At 28.7% G+C, this 17,158-nt stretch overlaps 2 protein-coding genes across 3 annotated transcripts in view; both read right to left on the reverse strand.

Annotated features, from left to right (window-relative positions):
* Positions 1-4,454: 4,454 nt before the first annotated feature.
* On the reverse strand, positions 4,455-8,338 carry LOC106689859 (luciferin sulfotransferase). 2 transcript variants are annotated; one of them, XM_014435051.2, is made up of 7 exons: positions 8,188-8,338; positions 6,803-7,031; positions 6,629-6,728; positions 6,228-6,547; positions 6,037-6,131; positions 5,776-5,956; positions 4,455-4,830 (listed from the first exon to the last, which is right to left on the reverse strand). In XM_014435051.2, exons 2-7 carry the CDS (start codon positions 7,002-7,004, stop codon positions 4,724-4,726), a joined length of 1,005 nt encoding a protein of 334 aa, XP_014290537.1. In that variant the 5' UTR covers positions 7,005-7,031; positions 8,188-8,338; the 3' UTR covers positions 4,455-4,723. The 2 variants fall into 2 exon arrangements, with proteins under 2 accessions (XP_014290537.1, XP_014290536.1); XM_014435050.2 differs by having other exon boundaries at positions 4,455-4,833; positions 8,188-8,336.
* A 3,971-nt stretch (positions 8,339-12,309) lies between these two features.
* thoc5 (THO complex 5) overlaps positions 12,310-17,158 on the reverse strand; it is a 28,612-nt gene continuing 23,763 nt past the window's right edge. Inside the window, exons 13-15 of the mRNA XM_014435049.3 lie at positions 16,912-17,030; positions 15,106-15,278; positions 12,310-12,543 (exon numbers count right to left, since the gene is read on the reverse strand). Of these exons, the coding sequence (XP_014290535.1) occupies positions 12,477-12,543; positions 15,106-15,278; positions 16,912-17,030 (359 nt within the window). The 3' untranslated portion in view covers positions 12,310-12,476. The remainder of the gene's footprint in view (positions 12,544-15,105; positions 15,279-16,911; positions 17,031-17,158) is intronic.

The following is a 17,158-nucleotide window of genomic DNA, read 5'->3' on the forward strand; positions in this document are numbered from 1 at the left end:
TACTATTACGTCAGTGTGCTTATACTTTTAACGTTTCGGACGGTCCGTCTATATTCAGGTGCCTTCAATATCTTCTACTGTTTTTCTGTCATTTTAGTTCAATTTCTGTTTTAACTGATGTCAAATTAATAAATAAAGACATTAAGAAGACTAATGATTTCTAAAATTAAAAAAAGTAGTAAAGTATAAAATTTCCTTCGAATAAGAAACCACTTAATAAATTTACAAAGCTCGTAGATTATTGTCAATATACATCTCATTTTTACAATTCTTAGCATAATTAGATTTAAAGTGATAAAGAAAAAAAAAATCATCTTATAACAAACAAGTTGTTCAAATTTGAACATAAAGTTTTTTATTTTAAAAAAAATACATTACTATGTTACTTTTTTAAAGAATATAATGAAATTTTCTATAACACCATTGTTATAGTTTTAGTTTCACTTGCCATACATAAATATGAAATATATATTTTAGTCAACGGAAATACACGTTTTAAGAACTTCCAAGCTGGACGAGGAAATCCAAATAACTAAGTCCTGCAAAGTAGCACTTGTGTCTGTAAAAAGCCTACCACAAAAGAGAGAGGTGGACCCTAAAACTGCTTATGTAAGGAAGTGAGTGAGTATACGAAATGTCTGAGCTGGTATAGCAACTTTTTCGTCAAATCGACTAGCTAGAAGTGCCACTTTATATCATCCATGTTACTATTTTACGGTTTTCTCGAAAATGGCTCTAACGATTTTGATTAAGCTTGTTAAATCAATGTAGAATCAAATGGCCTTTTAATTATTAGATAAATCTTATCTTCACTGAAATATTTTGATAGGACTAGAGCACCGAACATTCAAAATGGCTTAGCCTAAAGTACCTTTAATTTTGTTTGCTTTAGATAATTAAGAATCTCATCATTCAGTAGGAAAAGTAGTCTGTGCGTGAATACAATTTTTTTTAATAATCTTTACACTTTCTTGAGACTGGTTAATTTTGTTTAAATAATTCAATTTTTATCCATTTTTGTCTCAACACATTTTATTTTTCTTATAAGTCCGACGTTTCGGCCAATCGGGCCATCCTCAGGGACATCTACCATAAAACAGCTTTTATTACATGTATGATCTTAACAATTCAAATTACTTAACATTATTATTTATAATTTATCTTACCTTAATACAATTTTGGAATTAAAAATATTTAAACACTCAACTTCATGCAGGCTATTCTGCCCAGGTCACAACAACAATTTCTATGAAACATTAGAAACATTTGGTATGGTAGATGTCCCTGAGGATGGCCGGATTGGCCGAAACGTCGGACTTATAAGAAAAATAAAATGTGTTGAGACAAAAATGGATAAAAATTGAATTATTTATTTAAACAGTTTTTTTTAAATTATTATTAACAATCTTTAAATACAGAACAAAAATTTTTCGGGAAAAAAGTTTAGTTCTTGTCCTTGACCTAACTAATCTTTAAAGGTGTCTACACGTTTACCAAACTTATTAGCGCAGGCGCAAGCATTATTTTGTTTGGATGGGACAAGTTGGCCCGAATTTATGACCGACTCGTTGAATTTCGGTTTTTTGGGCACAAATCAAAGGACTGTTGTGCTGCCTCCACACGTTTGTAATCAGTAAGCATTGTTTTAGAACTACAAACAGATAAATATTTCTGCATTGTATTTTAATTAAATAAGAAAACCCTCCAATTCCACATCACCACCATTGAAGAATGGTGCCAAAACTGGAGTATTAAAATTAATTCCAATAAATCCCACCAGATAACATTTACCCTTCGTCGTAAACTCATGACTTCTTGCCCTACAGTATCCTTTAATAATACCCCTCTTATTCCTGTCGAACAGATCCATTACTTAGGACTGCATCTGGACAAACGACTGACATGGAATCCTCATAAAAGACTGAAAAGACAGGAAACTGCTCGTCGATTTCGACTATTACAACATTTATTAGACAAGCGGTCTAAATTGCCAATCCATTACAAAAGACTGATCTACATGACTATAACAAGGCCTATCTGGACATACGCAGTTGAGCCTTGGGACTCCACTAAACCATCAAATTCCTCCCGAAACCAATCCTTACAGTCCAAAATCCTTAATACTCCTTACTTTGTCACAAATCAAGTCATCCATCAGGATCTCAGTGTTCCATATGTTGCCGATTTGGCCAGAACCAGATACCATTCCTTCCATGATAAACTTCTCAACCACCCAAATCTACTTGTTTCTAACCTGCCCTCTCCTTCATTACCTAATAATCCTCCTGGGCGTCTGAAAAGAAGATGGCCACGAGATCTTCACGTATAGAAATGTTATTGGAGTTCTATCAGTGGGTAGATTCTCCACATGTTTGTATCATGTCACTATATCACCTACAGCAAATTTACTTGTTGTATACATTTGTATACAGTTGTAAATAACAATAAATAAATTATTTTTTAAAAAAAATTAAATAAGAATTTTTTAACCTTCAGATTCAATGATTAACGCCATTTTAAAATCGTACATTTTAAACTTCTATCGTTTCGGTATAAATCCTTGGTTTCAAATCTTATCAACTACCTTTTACAGTTTATTTTTTATTTAACCCATCACAGGTATAAGATTATTGCCAAAATAATAAAAAATTATTGCCAATGGCCATCTGTTGTCGATGCAAGTAGCAAATCGTGAGGATGTTTGACATAACTAATTTTAATTGCACACGTCTAAGTGGGGGTAAGTAGGTCATTATGTGACTAAATTATAGCGCTGTTGTTGAAACAATGGATTTTATGATATGCGCCCAATATTATTATTTACCCGACAAATATCCGCCACAAAACGCGCTCTTGGAGAATCTTTTTAACTGTAGCTCTATGATTGCACTAGCTCTGACGTAATAGTTGATAGTACGAGGGTAAGTCATTTATTATCCGCAATATAGTTATACAATTTTATTGTAAACTTACAAGTACATCATTAGCCCCCTTGCTTTTCAACGCACTTGGTCTATTGTTGTTCAAGCTTCATGATGCCCTCATAAAAGGTTTTCAGTGGAGCTGCGAGCCAGGAATGTACCGCTTCATTCATTGCTTCGTCCGAGGTAAATCGACGCCCCCTTAATGCCTCTTTGGGTGGAAAAAAACAAGTGATAGTCAGAAGGGACAAGATCGGGACTATATGTAGGATGAGCCAGTACTTCAAAATTGAGTTTATTTATGCAACTGTGTGAGTTGTTTTGGAACCCGTCTTGGACAAACTTTATGAAACCCAATTCTGTTGTGGATGATTTAGTAGCTAGAACCGTAACTAATTTGCAGAAGATGTGATACTTCGTCAATAGTTGCTCGTTTAAGAGCACCATTTCACGTGAACGTTCAATGTTGTATTCGTTTGTGGCGGTAAAAGGTCGTCCGGCTCCTTCATCGTCCGTAACATTTGTGCGACCATTTTTGAAATTTTTCAATCCATTCGTGGACACTCCGTTGTACCAAAACACTGTTCTCGTACTGTACCGAAAGTCTTCGATGAATTTCGGCCCCTGATACAACAAAAAACGGATCACTAAACGTTACTCTTCTCTGGTACAAATAGAAAGCCATAATTAACAGCACGATAGCGATAACGAAACTAACCTAGCTACTTGAAGCTTCCATAGACATAACAACAAATAAACAAAGCATGCGTCATCAACGCAAATGACAGTGCTACCAACAAAATTATAACCAAATTGTGGATAAATATTGGACTTACCCTCGTACAAGTAATATCAATGAAGGATCTATCACATGTATGCGCCTTGACAGTAAACTATCTTAAACTTCTCTCAAAAACAAATTTGCCCGAGACCTTAAAATTGTATCCATGGGGCCCTAAAGATGATCAACCAAAGGATTAAGTTGGCATTGATAAGTAGTAGTGGAGGCAATAAACCCAATGAATGCAACTAAATGGTTTCTGCACTAGTTTATTGCCAACTCATAAAAAATATATATATACATAACTTAAATTTTTGACAATTCATTCATTGCATTCAAATTTTGTTTTGGCAAAAACCTTTGACTCTGGGACTTGAAAGGTAATCCACCCTTTTACTTCCTTGTGAGTTGTCAACTTGCACCCACAATACCTGTCTCCAATTCTAAGGTGTAGTGTAGTATTTCATTCATGATTAAGCTTACTAAGGAATTTCTTTATTCCAATATAAAATTTATTTATGTAATTTCTTCCAACGGTATGAACGGAATGTGGTTTCATCATTTTGAACCGCTGCAGAGATGTCCTTGGTGCAGATTTATATGTGAAATGTCAATCAGGATTTATTAATAATATTTATTTAAATTTATGGCCTTGTCTATCAGTGTTCCTCACTATTTTCAGTAAAATTCTATCAAACTTTTCAGATTATTTTAGTAGTTTTTGTTGATTAGGAAAGGAAAATAATATAAAATAAGATTTTACAACAAAATAATATATTTTTCATAATGAAATAATAGATAAAACTAGCTTTAAAATAATACTGATTAAATATACCTTACAAGCTAATAAAAAATTACAAATTACATTAGAAAATAAATCTTTTAGAGGTATGTCAATAGATTCTTTTAAAATATTGATAAAAAATGTTAGTGGTCATGTCATTTAAATAATACAATCCTTTTTCACTTTAATGACTTTAGCCTCTAGGAACCACAACATCATATCACAGGAAACAAAACATTAAGATTTACTAGGAAATACGATATGATTCCTGCTGCATTTTTCTTTTTCCCATTCTTCAGCTTCTTTTTTGATTTCATCAGTAAATTCACTTTTACCTCTCGAATCTCCTAAGCATAATAAAAAATTCTAAAATATTTCATCATTTAAAATATAACAGATAAGTTTTCAGCAGATTAATAAAAAGAGGTATGATGGCAATAAATCACTTCCTTAAATATAAAACCCAAATTAAAAACTTTATACAATGATTATATTTTTTACCAAGATTAATCAATATTTTCATTTTCACATTCCATAATTAAACTTGTTATTTATAGTCATAAAAAAAAATTAAGGAAATCTAACTTCTCATTTATGAATAGAGTTAGCATGTTTTCTTTCATAATATGTAGTGGTTTTCCAAATGTACTTATTAAATCATAATCATTTTTGGTACAAAATAATAATCGTAATAAAAGAAAATTACTGTGATAATTAAAAATCTTCAAAGATATACTAGGACATCAGCTTGAATAATAAAAATTTAAAAATATTTTGTATGATTTCTCTTATTGTATTATACATAATAATTTTTGGGGGATAATAAACAAATGGGTATAGTTTTTTTTTTTATTAGTCTAAGTATTCTATTTTTTTTAAATATTCTCATCATAAACAGTCAGAGTCAGAGAAGAAATTAATTCCTGGTAGGCATTTCTTATCACATTCAAAATTATTAAACACTCGTGACCTTTTATAATACAGTTCTTGGCTATGAAAAGAAGTAATCGGTCACTAATTGGTACAGTGAGTAATGAAGAATTTTTGTTAGGTCAATTACAAATCAGATAGTCACTAAACCTTTTAGAGAATTATTCTTATTAATCACTCCTGTAATTATTAATTTGTTTGTGAATTCATTTTTATTAAATTCATTCTGATTCCAAAAATGACATTAGATAGAAAGTCTCTTTCTATCAGGTGCTAAATTTAAAAGAAAATCATATCATAATAATTATATATATATATATATATTTTTTTTTTTTTTTTTTATGTATAAATATTCATACCTTTACGAATGAAACCCTCGTCTGTTTCATTCAACCAACCATTAATTTTTGATTTGGCAAAAATAGGAACATTTTTGGAGAAATTTCCTATTTGAAGATGATTATAGAGACCATCTACATCACTATCTGTCACTTCTTTTCCAAGAAATTTAGCTACATTTCTAATAACATTTTTCATATCCTAGAAAAAAAATAATTCAAGGATTACATAAATCTAATATTAAATGAAATATAAAAAACAAACAATAATAAATATAATACCTTAATAATGTCTTCATAAAATAGAAACATCAAATTTGGATGCTCTTTCTTTTCCCAGCCTTCTTCAATGTGCCTCCAATAAGGGGCATACACAACTATAGATATGTAAATTTATTAAATTTATTTATTAACTTTTTAATCATGTAATAATTTAAAACAATAGAAGTACATCATGCAATGAAAAAACTTGCCTTGATCATTTTTAAAATAATTCCAGTATCTTTCAAAATCTCCAGCATAGTCATGAAGTTTAATTAGTTTATTATGGTAATAGTAGGACAGAGCAACATCTTTCATATTTCTTGCCAGATATACAACTTTACACTTATCAAGTAAAGTAGTCGGTAGCAGTGAAAACGGCAAATGAGTCTTGAAATGACGAGGTGAAGGTGTAAGTTTAGCAAGTTTATCCACAGGTGTTTTCCATAACTTTAAAACCTCCAAAACTTCAGGATCTGTGTTCTTAGAGACCATTTCTTTTCCAAAGTCATCATGAATAAGAACATCGAGACTAAAAAAAAAAAAAAAAAGTATTTTTAAAGATGTACTAGAAATTAACTATTAATATTTATATAAAAAATAATTTACTTACTCGAGGAATGGAAACTTTGTGAATAAAGGTATTTTTGATGATTTTTCATAGTCGAAATTGTTATTAATCATCCAGATCAATTCCTGTGTTATCGTAGTACCTGTAACATATAAAATTATAGCTATTATTCGAGAAACAATGATAGTGGAATAGTAAATAAATCCATTTGTTTACCAGTTCTTGGGAAGGTGACGATAAATATATCATCGTCTTTTAATTCCAAATTGTAAAAGGCCTCAGCGTGCTTCTTGTATGAGATTGGTAGAAACCATTTATCTGGACCAACTGTACAAAATCCAGATCTCTCACCTTTGAAGAACTCGAGTTGTTCTTTATTTAGTTCATCATCTAAAGGCTTGATTTCATAAGGAAACATCTTTTATGAATGTTAAAGCGAGTAATACTGTAAATAAAATCATATTTAAATTCATTAAAATGGCTAAATTAGTCATTTTACAGATGACAAGTGAGGATTATTCCATCAAAAGATTTTTTTGACAAATTATGATTCTATATCTAAAATTTATTTAAAAATTAAAATTTTCTCTTATCAAATATGCATTAAAAACATGGTCAATAAAAATTTAACTCTTCTACATGAGACCTTGGCTTTTGGATGTATTCATTTTAGGAGAGGCAGTTGCTGGAAGACTTATTGATTCCTTCAACAACACCATAGACATTCTTGGATATTTAATTCGAACTATAAGACTTACCAAGTTACGGGATATATCGAACAAATAAATTCAGCTTGATTTCTCATACAGCCCGATTCAGAGTTGGGCAAAAAACTATAGTTAAAACTAATAGCTAAAATTTTATATTTATATATCAATGGTTCATTCATGAATAAGAGTCAATTCATGGCAATTTGTTTCAACTATAGCTAATTTTTGACCATCTCGGGTCCCAAATATAATTAAAATTAAGCTGTAGAAGCATTTTAAAAATATAATAAATCTCCATCCAAGTTTTCAATTTTATTCATAATAAATAATTACAATAGATATAATTATATAGGAGAAGACCTTAATTGTATTTTGGTTAAATACTTAAAATATTGTTTAGAGATGATGTCAAAGCTATAACCAATTATTATTATGTATTATATTTCATTATATTTTTTTCCTTTATAAGGTTAGTTTATTGTTGCTAGATTATATTACTGTATTGTTAATATTTGTTTTAATATTTATATTTGTAGTAATTTGTTTTGCATATATAAGTATTTTATTATTCTGCACATTTTTTTTTTTAATTTTTATGTAGTAATATTACTTTATTGTATTGTGTATTTCTTTAAATATTATATTATATTTTTTATAATAATTCATCACCTTGAGAATTTTACTTTTTGGTGGAAATTTATGACCAAATAAATAAACAATTGTTCTAAAAAATAATTTTCCAAAAGTGGATACATTGACTTTTGATAGAATACTCAATAAATATCAGATTCATTTTTAAACTATAGTGAAAAATAATTGGAATATAATGCTTAAATTTTACTATAATTGTTTTGAGAATAGATTGTATTGGAATAAATATGACCATCTTACCTCTTCAACAACTGCCTGATAACTGACAGCTCTGTTGGGAGAAAGTGAGCACTAGGCATTATGAAGGCCAGGCAAGAAATATTAATTCATGCTGTATTTAAAATAGATTAACACTATGATACAATTATCATCAATTTGATTGTGACTAATCTTTTGTTATTAAGATAACTTTTATAACATAATATTTCTCCTCTAGTAATTGACACATATGTTTATTTTATTACATTGTTACTTATAATATTAAGATTATCACAGATTATCCAACTTTAAAATAATTTATGAAACTTTTAAATAAATACTTAATCTATAACACTTTTGTTTTTAATAAGTATTATTCAATTATCTACAAATAAGTTTCAGAATCCTAAAGAGACATATCTATGTACTTAAATTAAAAGTTATCTCCTAATTTCAGTAATGTTATTTTTATTTCATCAATTGTATGTGTGAATGTTAATAAACAAATTTTATAGGAAAATTAAATGGCTGGATAATAATAAGTAATTTAGTAGAATTCCAGTATGATGGAATATAGTTGAAAATCAGGGATTGAGAATAACTATTAATTTTAATTTCAAAATAAAAAAAATCCATCCACAATAGTTACATTTCAATTTTTTCTTTTCATTATTATCTGTCAAACCTAAGAATTTTTTATAGTAACTCTTTATCCAAAATATTTTGTAAAGTAAGTTTAAATAAAAAATTCATCACTTTTTAGCAATTTTTATTCTAACCATAATACAAGTTAAAATATTTTTAAAAAAAACACACAGGGCTAAAACAATTTCTTATAAATAATGTATTTGTGTCATAGAGAACACAGACTAAAGAAAAAATATATAAACATGTCTCCATTCAGTCAAGTCAATTCAATTAAAAATATTTCCACAATATTTCACAACATAGTCTCTTACTAAATATAATAGCATTCGTTGTTGTGTAGAGGCGTACTGATGGCTTGTTTTGAGCCACATGTTCCACCCATCATAACCTACTTGCCTTCATATCATGAAATATTGACTGACTAGTCTGCAAGCAATTGTTAGTTCTTACTACTTATCATCTTATCACTGTTAGTTCTTACTACTTATCATCTTATCACTGTTAGTTCTTACTACTTATCATCTTATCACTGTTAGTTCTTACCCTCCATGTATTAAGTTTCTGATCCCAGATCACTCCTGTAATTGTACTGAGGACTTTCCGTACAAATATGCTGATTCTGTTTTCTAGGATATCTGTTTGAGCCCCGGTCTCACAGTCATATATTACTTATTATAGGTTTTAAATTTGTTAACAAATAAAAAATCAAAATTCTTGGAATTATCTCGAGAAAACTGAACTTGGAAGCCCAACTTAAAGCTTACTAGACTTATTAACATTCAGGAACATAAAATAATACAGAATTGTATTTTAGTAATAAGCTATATACATTAAATGTGTCAACAAATATCAGTTTATTATAATAGTTATAAATTCATTGATATTTTTGAAGAAATAGAATCTAATCGATCCAAAAACTTTCTGTTTAAAAAAATTAAAGTTTAACTAGACATTTTTTAAGGTGTAATTTTTATTTAAGAGTTACCCAAAATATTTTGTAAAATAAGTTTTAATGAAAAATTTATCACTTTTTAGCAATTTTATTTTAACCAGATATTCAACACAAGATACAAGATAAAAAAAAAAAAAGCACAATGTTTTAAACAGGTTCTTATAAATAGTGTATTAGTGTCATAAAGAACACAGACAAGAGAAAAAATATAACCGTGTATACATGCAGTCAAATCAATTCAATTAAAAAATATTTCCAGCAAACTATCTGTTTTTAAATTATACTTGTGAAAAATAAAAATATGGGAATATTAACTTTCAGAAACATTAAATAATACACAATTATATTGTAATGTCGATCAAATAAAATTTACCCATGGTCATGAGCTATTATAAACATTTAATTGTGTCATCAAATATCAGTTTATCATAATAGTTAAGAATTTATTGATAGTTTTCAAGAAGTAGAATCCAATTGATCCAAAAGCTATCTCTTTCCAAAAATTAAAATTGAACTAAACATTTTTAAAGGTGTAGTTTTTATTTAAGAGTTATCCTAAAAATTTTATCGAGGAATTTTTTAAAAGTATAATGCTTTAATAACAGTTAGCCCTAAAAAAAAAAAATGATAGAGTAACAGTTATAGTGAAATTAATTATGATTTGGGAATATGGTAAATACTTTCAACATAACTTTACATAAAGTAACATAAGATTTCTGTATGATATGATACATCAGATTAAAATAATAAAATTTGTAATTTTTTTTAATAACACGTTATTTAAATTTAGCTTAAATAAGAGTATATTATTAAAGAACCACTATAATTTAGTATTTAATTGAATATTTAATAAATATGCTTTAAACATAAAACCTGAACCAAAATTATTTTTCTGTGTATATTAAATGTCTTATTTTTGTTAACTCTGCATTAATTTCTATATGAAGCTTCAATGGGTCTTTGAATTTTGTTTGGCAAAATCTTATCTATCTGGTTTTGGGTTATAGAAAATATTTTTGCTGCTTTTCTCACGCATTAATCGTTTCACTTTTTTCCTTTTAATTTCTTCTGTACAATCTGTCAATAAATTTAAGTAACTAATTAATTATCTTTCAAAGCATGTTTCCTTATAAAAAAAATATATATATAACCTTAGCTTTTAATTATGTAGTACTTTGAATTTACATTTAAAACATTCAATAAAACTTACTTAATAGAAAATTTCCAGTGGAGGGGTTCACTTTGAGAATAACAAATATTAGTCCACTTTAGAAACAAAAAATTTTCTTGTAACTTCACTTTTCATTATTAAACTCATTTCATTCTGGATAAATGATTGATTGTACATACACAAAGATTACTTGGTATTACTTTTTTTAATAACAATTTTTAAAATATAAATAACTCATTGAGTTATATTATACCAAGCCCAGGAATATCCATTTTCTTTTTTTTTTTTTTAATAAATGTTTTATACTAAAGTACTCACTGAGATGCTCTAGTTGCATGTTATGTTGTGGACTTGACATAACATGCCTCAATTCAAATCATACTATTTTATTTATTGTCACTAATTGTTTGTAGAAATAATTATATTTATATAATCAGTAGATCACAATTTTCAGAAGAAATAAAAGCAACTAAATAAGAGTCATGTTTTGGCCACTGATGCATCATAATGCCATTAATGACAGAAGTAAATATGTGAGTTAAAGCATATTCCTATGAGAAGCTCAATATAAAGTTCAGACAATCTAATAACTCAGATTGCTAGTAGCTCATTGGATTATATTTACAGAAGATAACTTCTTAGGACATAACTTATGATACAACAAAAAAGAACAGCTGTCATAAAAGCTTTAATCTCTATTATCAACTAAATTCAACAAAAAAAAAAAAAAACACTTCCATAAAATGTGTTTATGTTCCATTTGGCTTTAAGCTCAGAATTAAAATAAAACATTTGATCTGTTCTACAAACGAGAATATATGTGCTCATTCCCTAACTGCCTGTAAACTCTAATTATCATTAACAGCGGCATAACTACAATAAGTTGGAAAGGAGAAGGCCAAAATTTTTATCTTTTCCACTTTTTACCCCTAAGATACAACAATTCTATATTATAGCTCATTACAAAGAGGTGCTATAAAAGTGTAGCTATTAATAAGTTAATAGCTTAAGGCATTAAATACTATTTCCAGATTAATAACAATAATTATAATAGAACAACTTAAGTCAATTCTAGCAGGAAAATATTTATTTAGTACTAGGAGAGTAGAAGCTTTAAGCTCACTCTATCAGACCTAAAATGACAGGACTGTTGAGATCCTGTAACCTCCTACTCTCCTATTACAATCTAAAAATTTTTCCCACCACTACCATTTCGTCCCTCACATCACAAAATCAATTCACTCTAATATAATTTCTGTTTCTTCAGCTGTATAACATCGGTAAAGAAGTTTTCCTTCAAAAGAATTTTATGTTATAGGTAAAAGTATTTTTCAAATACCATAAAGATTTGGAGCAGAATAAGGCATAAATGATAATGACACCAGCAAATAAAGAAAATTTTATAAATATTTTATTAAAACATCATTTTATGTACAAGGCCTGAAATAAGATGCAAGTTGTATATACAAATTTACAATTATGCATATTTTTCTGTTTCAGTTTTTTACTCCAAAAATTGTTTTTATTGCAGTATTCATGTAATCAAAAACAATAAATTCCTTAATTTCTTTGAACAAAAAGTAAGTCTTCAGGTAAAAATTTGAATGGTAAAGAGCGATTTCTTCCCCTGAAATAAAAATAAACATTAACTTGATAATAAATTAATATAAAAATAGTACACACACACACACACACATACATATAACTATTAATATAATAAAAATAATATTTATATACACAAATTAAAGCCAAAACAAAATAAATATGAATCAGAAAACACTATGCTCTAATAAATGTGTATATTTTCAAGAATTTAAAATAGTCGAACATCAATTACATCATAGGAATAGATGTAAGTCATATTAAATTCACCCGAGTTTATATTATATAGTTTTTATTTTATATATGTTTGCCTGAGTTCGTATGTTATATGCCCAAATATATATGTTCCTAACAAAGATGTTCCAAGACATCTTAACAGTCAACCATTTAGAAACCCAATACATGGCTTATTCACATGCGAAATAGCATTAGATATGAACAAAATTTCAAGCATCATTCATTATTGACAAAAATGAATTAAAACCATGAACTTTGTAGTCCGACAGAATTTGGTTGCTTAAGAATTTTTAACTTGAAAAATGACATGTGAAATAAATCTGATCTTAGAAAAATCTAATATATATCATCAGATCGAATTAATTTTATTATGAGTACAGTGCCTTGCCTAAGCTACTTTGTTAATATTATTTGTTTAATTATTTTATAAATACAATTTCAATTTTTTTTTATCTTCAATCTTTTTTATATTTCATCATATAGACCAGTGATTCCTAAGTGGGTTTTGGGGCGTCCTGATCTACCCCAAACGAATGCCACTTTCTCTAAATATTACAAAAAAAAATCAAAATTAAAATAGTAAATGTACAGTGCATTCCAGCATTTAATTTACACAATAGTGCCGAAGGATCTTGGAACAGCTACTGCTGAGGGGATCTCATGTAGTGCTGCAACGGCTTACTTTGCACTGCCAAATTGATGGAAACGATAATTCAGATGTACTTTCTAAAAGAGGTTCTCTGGAGTTCCAATCAAACCTTCCCCGAATGCATATCACTGCCAAACGAACAATTGAGGTGAATAAAAAACTCATAGTTTGTCAGAGGCACGAGAGAGATACAGAAGATAAATCATGGGCACCCTGGCTGGGGGAATTGATACCGAGGAATCTGCGAAGAAGACAAAGTGTGGCCTATTTTAGAATGCAATCTGGCCACCATTTTCTTTCAAAACATTTATTTCAAATTGGTGTCTTTGAGAACCTACTCTTCAAGCTTTGGCAGTTCTAAGAGTTGATGTTGTCATAATTGGAAACTACTCCATTATTACAAGATGTAAGAAATAATTTCACTCAAGAAGAGACTATATGGGTGATGAAAGAAAATTATATTGGACTACATGATCAAGGATGGCCGAAATACCTTGTATAATGGTGTAATAAAAACAAAACAAAAAAAAACTGATAGTACAATCACTCTAAGGATAACCGTACCAACATTTTTATAATTTTTTAGCTTGAAAACGGTACTGTGAATCTTTTTTTGCCTAAAAAAGGTGTCATGGTGAAAAAAGTTTGAGAACCGCTTATAAAGTAAACATATGATCCCAATTAACTAATATAACACAGGCCTACATCTAAAAAACAGCGCAGGATATTGCTGTAAATAGTATGTTTTAAAGTATGCTGAATCCAAAAATGACTTACCTTTCCCCTATCACATACAGTTTTTTTGCAAAATGGGTTAGAAAAAAAAGTAGTGTAATTTAAAAAACTACTATTTATCATTATGAACACTATAAACAAAGAAACTTGATAGGATTTTTCTTTTACTTTATCTTATAGTAGCTAAGTTGCTTTATGATTTTAGGATTAAGTCGATTCAGCATTTTTCTCAGTTTTAGCTAGTTGATAAAACAAAGAGAAATTTATCAGGTCAAATTTTTTTTTCTTTTTCATACAATTTCATGAGTTGTGGCGGCCCTAGCTGGCAACACTGGAGGTTTGGCGGCCCTTGCTGGCAACACTGAAGGTAAAGTTTATTACAGTTACCTCCAACTTTGTTATATTGTTGTTATATTATATGTTCATTTAAATCTTAAAGCTTATGCTTATTAGTTTACATTTTGTATTCTTACAGAGTGTTATTCAGAAAAGTGTTATAACGAGAAAAAAAAAGGTGAAGAATTACAGTATTTGAAGATACTCAGGCACAGGAGGGTAGTGAAAATCTGAAACTTCATAAGAAGGTGTAAATATGTGTAAAAGTGGCAGGCATTTATCTCTCTCAAACACTTTTACCTACACCTATTAAATCTTAAAACATAAGTTTTATTAAAACCTATTTAAAAAACAAAACAAAAAACTGTAAGTGATCAGAGAAAAGTAGAGGTTATTTTTTTATTCAGTGCACTTTAAAACAGATAATTCAACAAAGATATGTCATGCAGCTAGAATTTATTTTTTTTTATTAATTTTTTGGCAGACTTGAATAACTGGTGTACAACTATAATAATTTAACTAAAGCAATGATTCAGAACCCAATGAGAAAAAATACCTATTCTAAATTAAAACGAATTGACAATAATAAGTAAATTGATATAAACTAAATAAGTTAAATAAATAAATTACCTATGAAGATGTAGGACATTTTTATCTGAAGGAAATTTTTCTGCATTGATAGATTCCAATAAAATATCGAAACAAGCCATTGTTTTGAATATTTGATAACTCAATGATGAAGACGCTTCTGTCCTGGATGTTAGTAACTCTTTCCAATAAAAATTTACTTCTCTTTCTATATCCTATAAAAAGTCAATAAAAATTAATAATTCTAATCATTTGATATATGAACAGGTCAAACAACAATACTCAAAACACCAATGAGTTTTGCTGAAAATGTTCTATTAGTGCGAGACATTTCCAGAAAATGAGAGTACTTTTCAGTTGTAGTGCAATATAATTTTTTTTTTACATTGAATGGTACTGGTGGGTCTCCTGAACACAATGAGCATCAAAGACTCAGGTCAGTACCAGGACTTGTGCTGGTTTCTGTTTCAGCGAAATATATCAATAAGAAATCCTGCCAAGTGTGAGGTTCCTTGTGTGAGGTGTAACGTTCCTTCTCATGGAAAAAAAAAAGATTAAAATTTTTGCACAGATCAAGAATGTTTATGGCGAATGTGCTTTAAGTTATGTAATTAAGTGGTGACGAGATTTTAATGAAGAAAGAAACCAAAAAAACCACCAATTAAAAATGGATGAAAATGATTCCACAAAGATCTTTGTTACACGACAAATTACAGAAACACCGGAATGTCGTGAATTGTGCTCGGTTTGTTCCAAAACAACTGACAGACCAGTACAAAGTAAATAGGATCGCTAGCACTCATGAGAGCAATTTGAATCGGAAGGTTAAGATTTTCAGGGACAGTCATCGCAATGGGAGCACACTGGTTCCAAAAAATTCAACTATCCAAAAATTCAATATTTATATTTAACTTAATTTTATGAATACATTTTCTTTTCTAAGAGGGAACTTAGGTTAATAAATATGATACAGATATAAATAAACCTGTGTTAGTAAATAAATAGTTTATTCATTATTGGCAATTATTGCTCAGAATAATTTTTTTACTGGTACGTACATAAAGCCAGTGTTTTATAATAATTTAATCACTCATGTAAATATATTATAAGGGATTTAATTTGTTCAATTTATATACCACATTAATCCTTAAGCGTTTGAGAAGTTTTATTTTCTAAATTTATATAATTATCTCTTTTTTTACTAACAATAAATCTAATGATCATTTGTTCTTCTTCTACTCATTGAACGGTATAAATAGATTACTTTGAATACATGATTGTCATATCTAGTGAACTTTATTTATAACTGTCACCCATGACTATCTAATTGCATATCAAGTAATATTCACTATTTCAGTCAAATTAAATTACAATGGCTAATCTTGCAGCTTCCCAGAACATTTATGATCCTCAAGTGATTATGAAAGGATCCTCGTGTGTCAGACTACACGAATTCAGCATCATCAACCGCCAAAGGATAGTTTCATACAAAGTTATGTTGAAGGCAGCTGTGATCGAAATTGAACCACATTAACCAAAAATGCCTGCCATGTTACGATGCACCACATTTTTACCTTCCACTTCACAAATTTTCTAATCTGCAGCCTTCGCACTGAGTACTTTTTTCCAATAGTGCCATAGAGACCACAAATGACAATTTTTTCCACCACTTTCAGTGAAATTTATAAAATGGAATGAAAGGCAGAGACAGATGGTAAATATAAATATAAAGAAGACTTTAATGAATTAATACTAAAAGACTTTTATAACAGCCTAGTATATCCAACCTTAAAGTGATAAAAAACAAATAAATAAAAAATATATAACACAAAAGTACAGATAAATTACCCGGATTCCAGAGTTGTTTTTAGAAGTTGATCTTTCATTTCCCAATTCCATTTCCAAAAATATTACAGATGGAGATAAGGGATAGTCACATTTCACAGAGATATACAAGTTCAATTTTGCTGGAAACAAGTTTTTTACCAGATAAAATAAAATAATAATAATAATAATTAGAAATTTATACACTAAATTTAAATAAATTATGAAGTCTATCAGTTTATAAAATATAAATGTCTATAGAATATAAATG

The sequence above is a fragment of the Halyomorpha halys genome, unplaced genomic scaffold (assembly GCF_000696795.3).
Source record: "Halyomorpha halys isolate HHAL.00 unplaced genomic scaffold, Hhal_1.1 Scaffold1497.1, whole genome shotgun sequence".
NCBI lineage: Eukaryota > Metazoa > Arthropoda > Insecta > Hemiptera > Pentatomidae > Halyomorpha > Halyomorpha halys.

Coding starts and splice junctions, on each gene's coding strand:
- LOC106689859 (XM_014435050.2), bottom strand. CDS start 7,004: ATGTTTCCTTATGAAATCAAGCCTTTAGATGATGAACTAAATAAAGAA. Junction 6,548..6,628: donor ACAAAGTTTCCATTCCTCGA/GTAAGTAAATTA, acceptor TTTTTTTTTTAG/TCTCGATGTTCTTATTCATG. Junction 5,957..6,036: donor TTTATGAAGACATTATTAAG/GTATTATATTTA, acceptor TTTTTTTTCTAG/GATATGAAAAATGTTATTAG.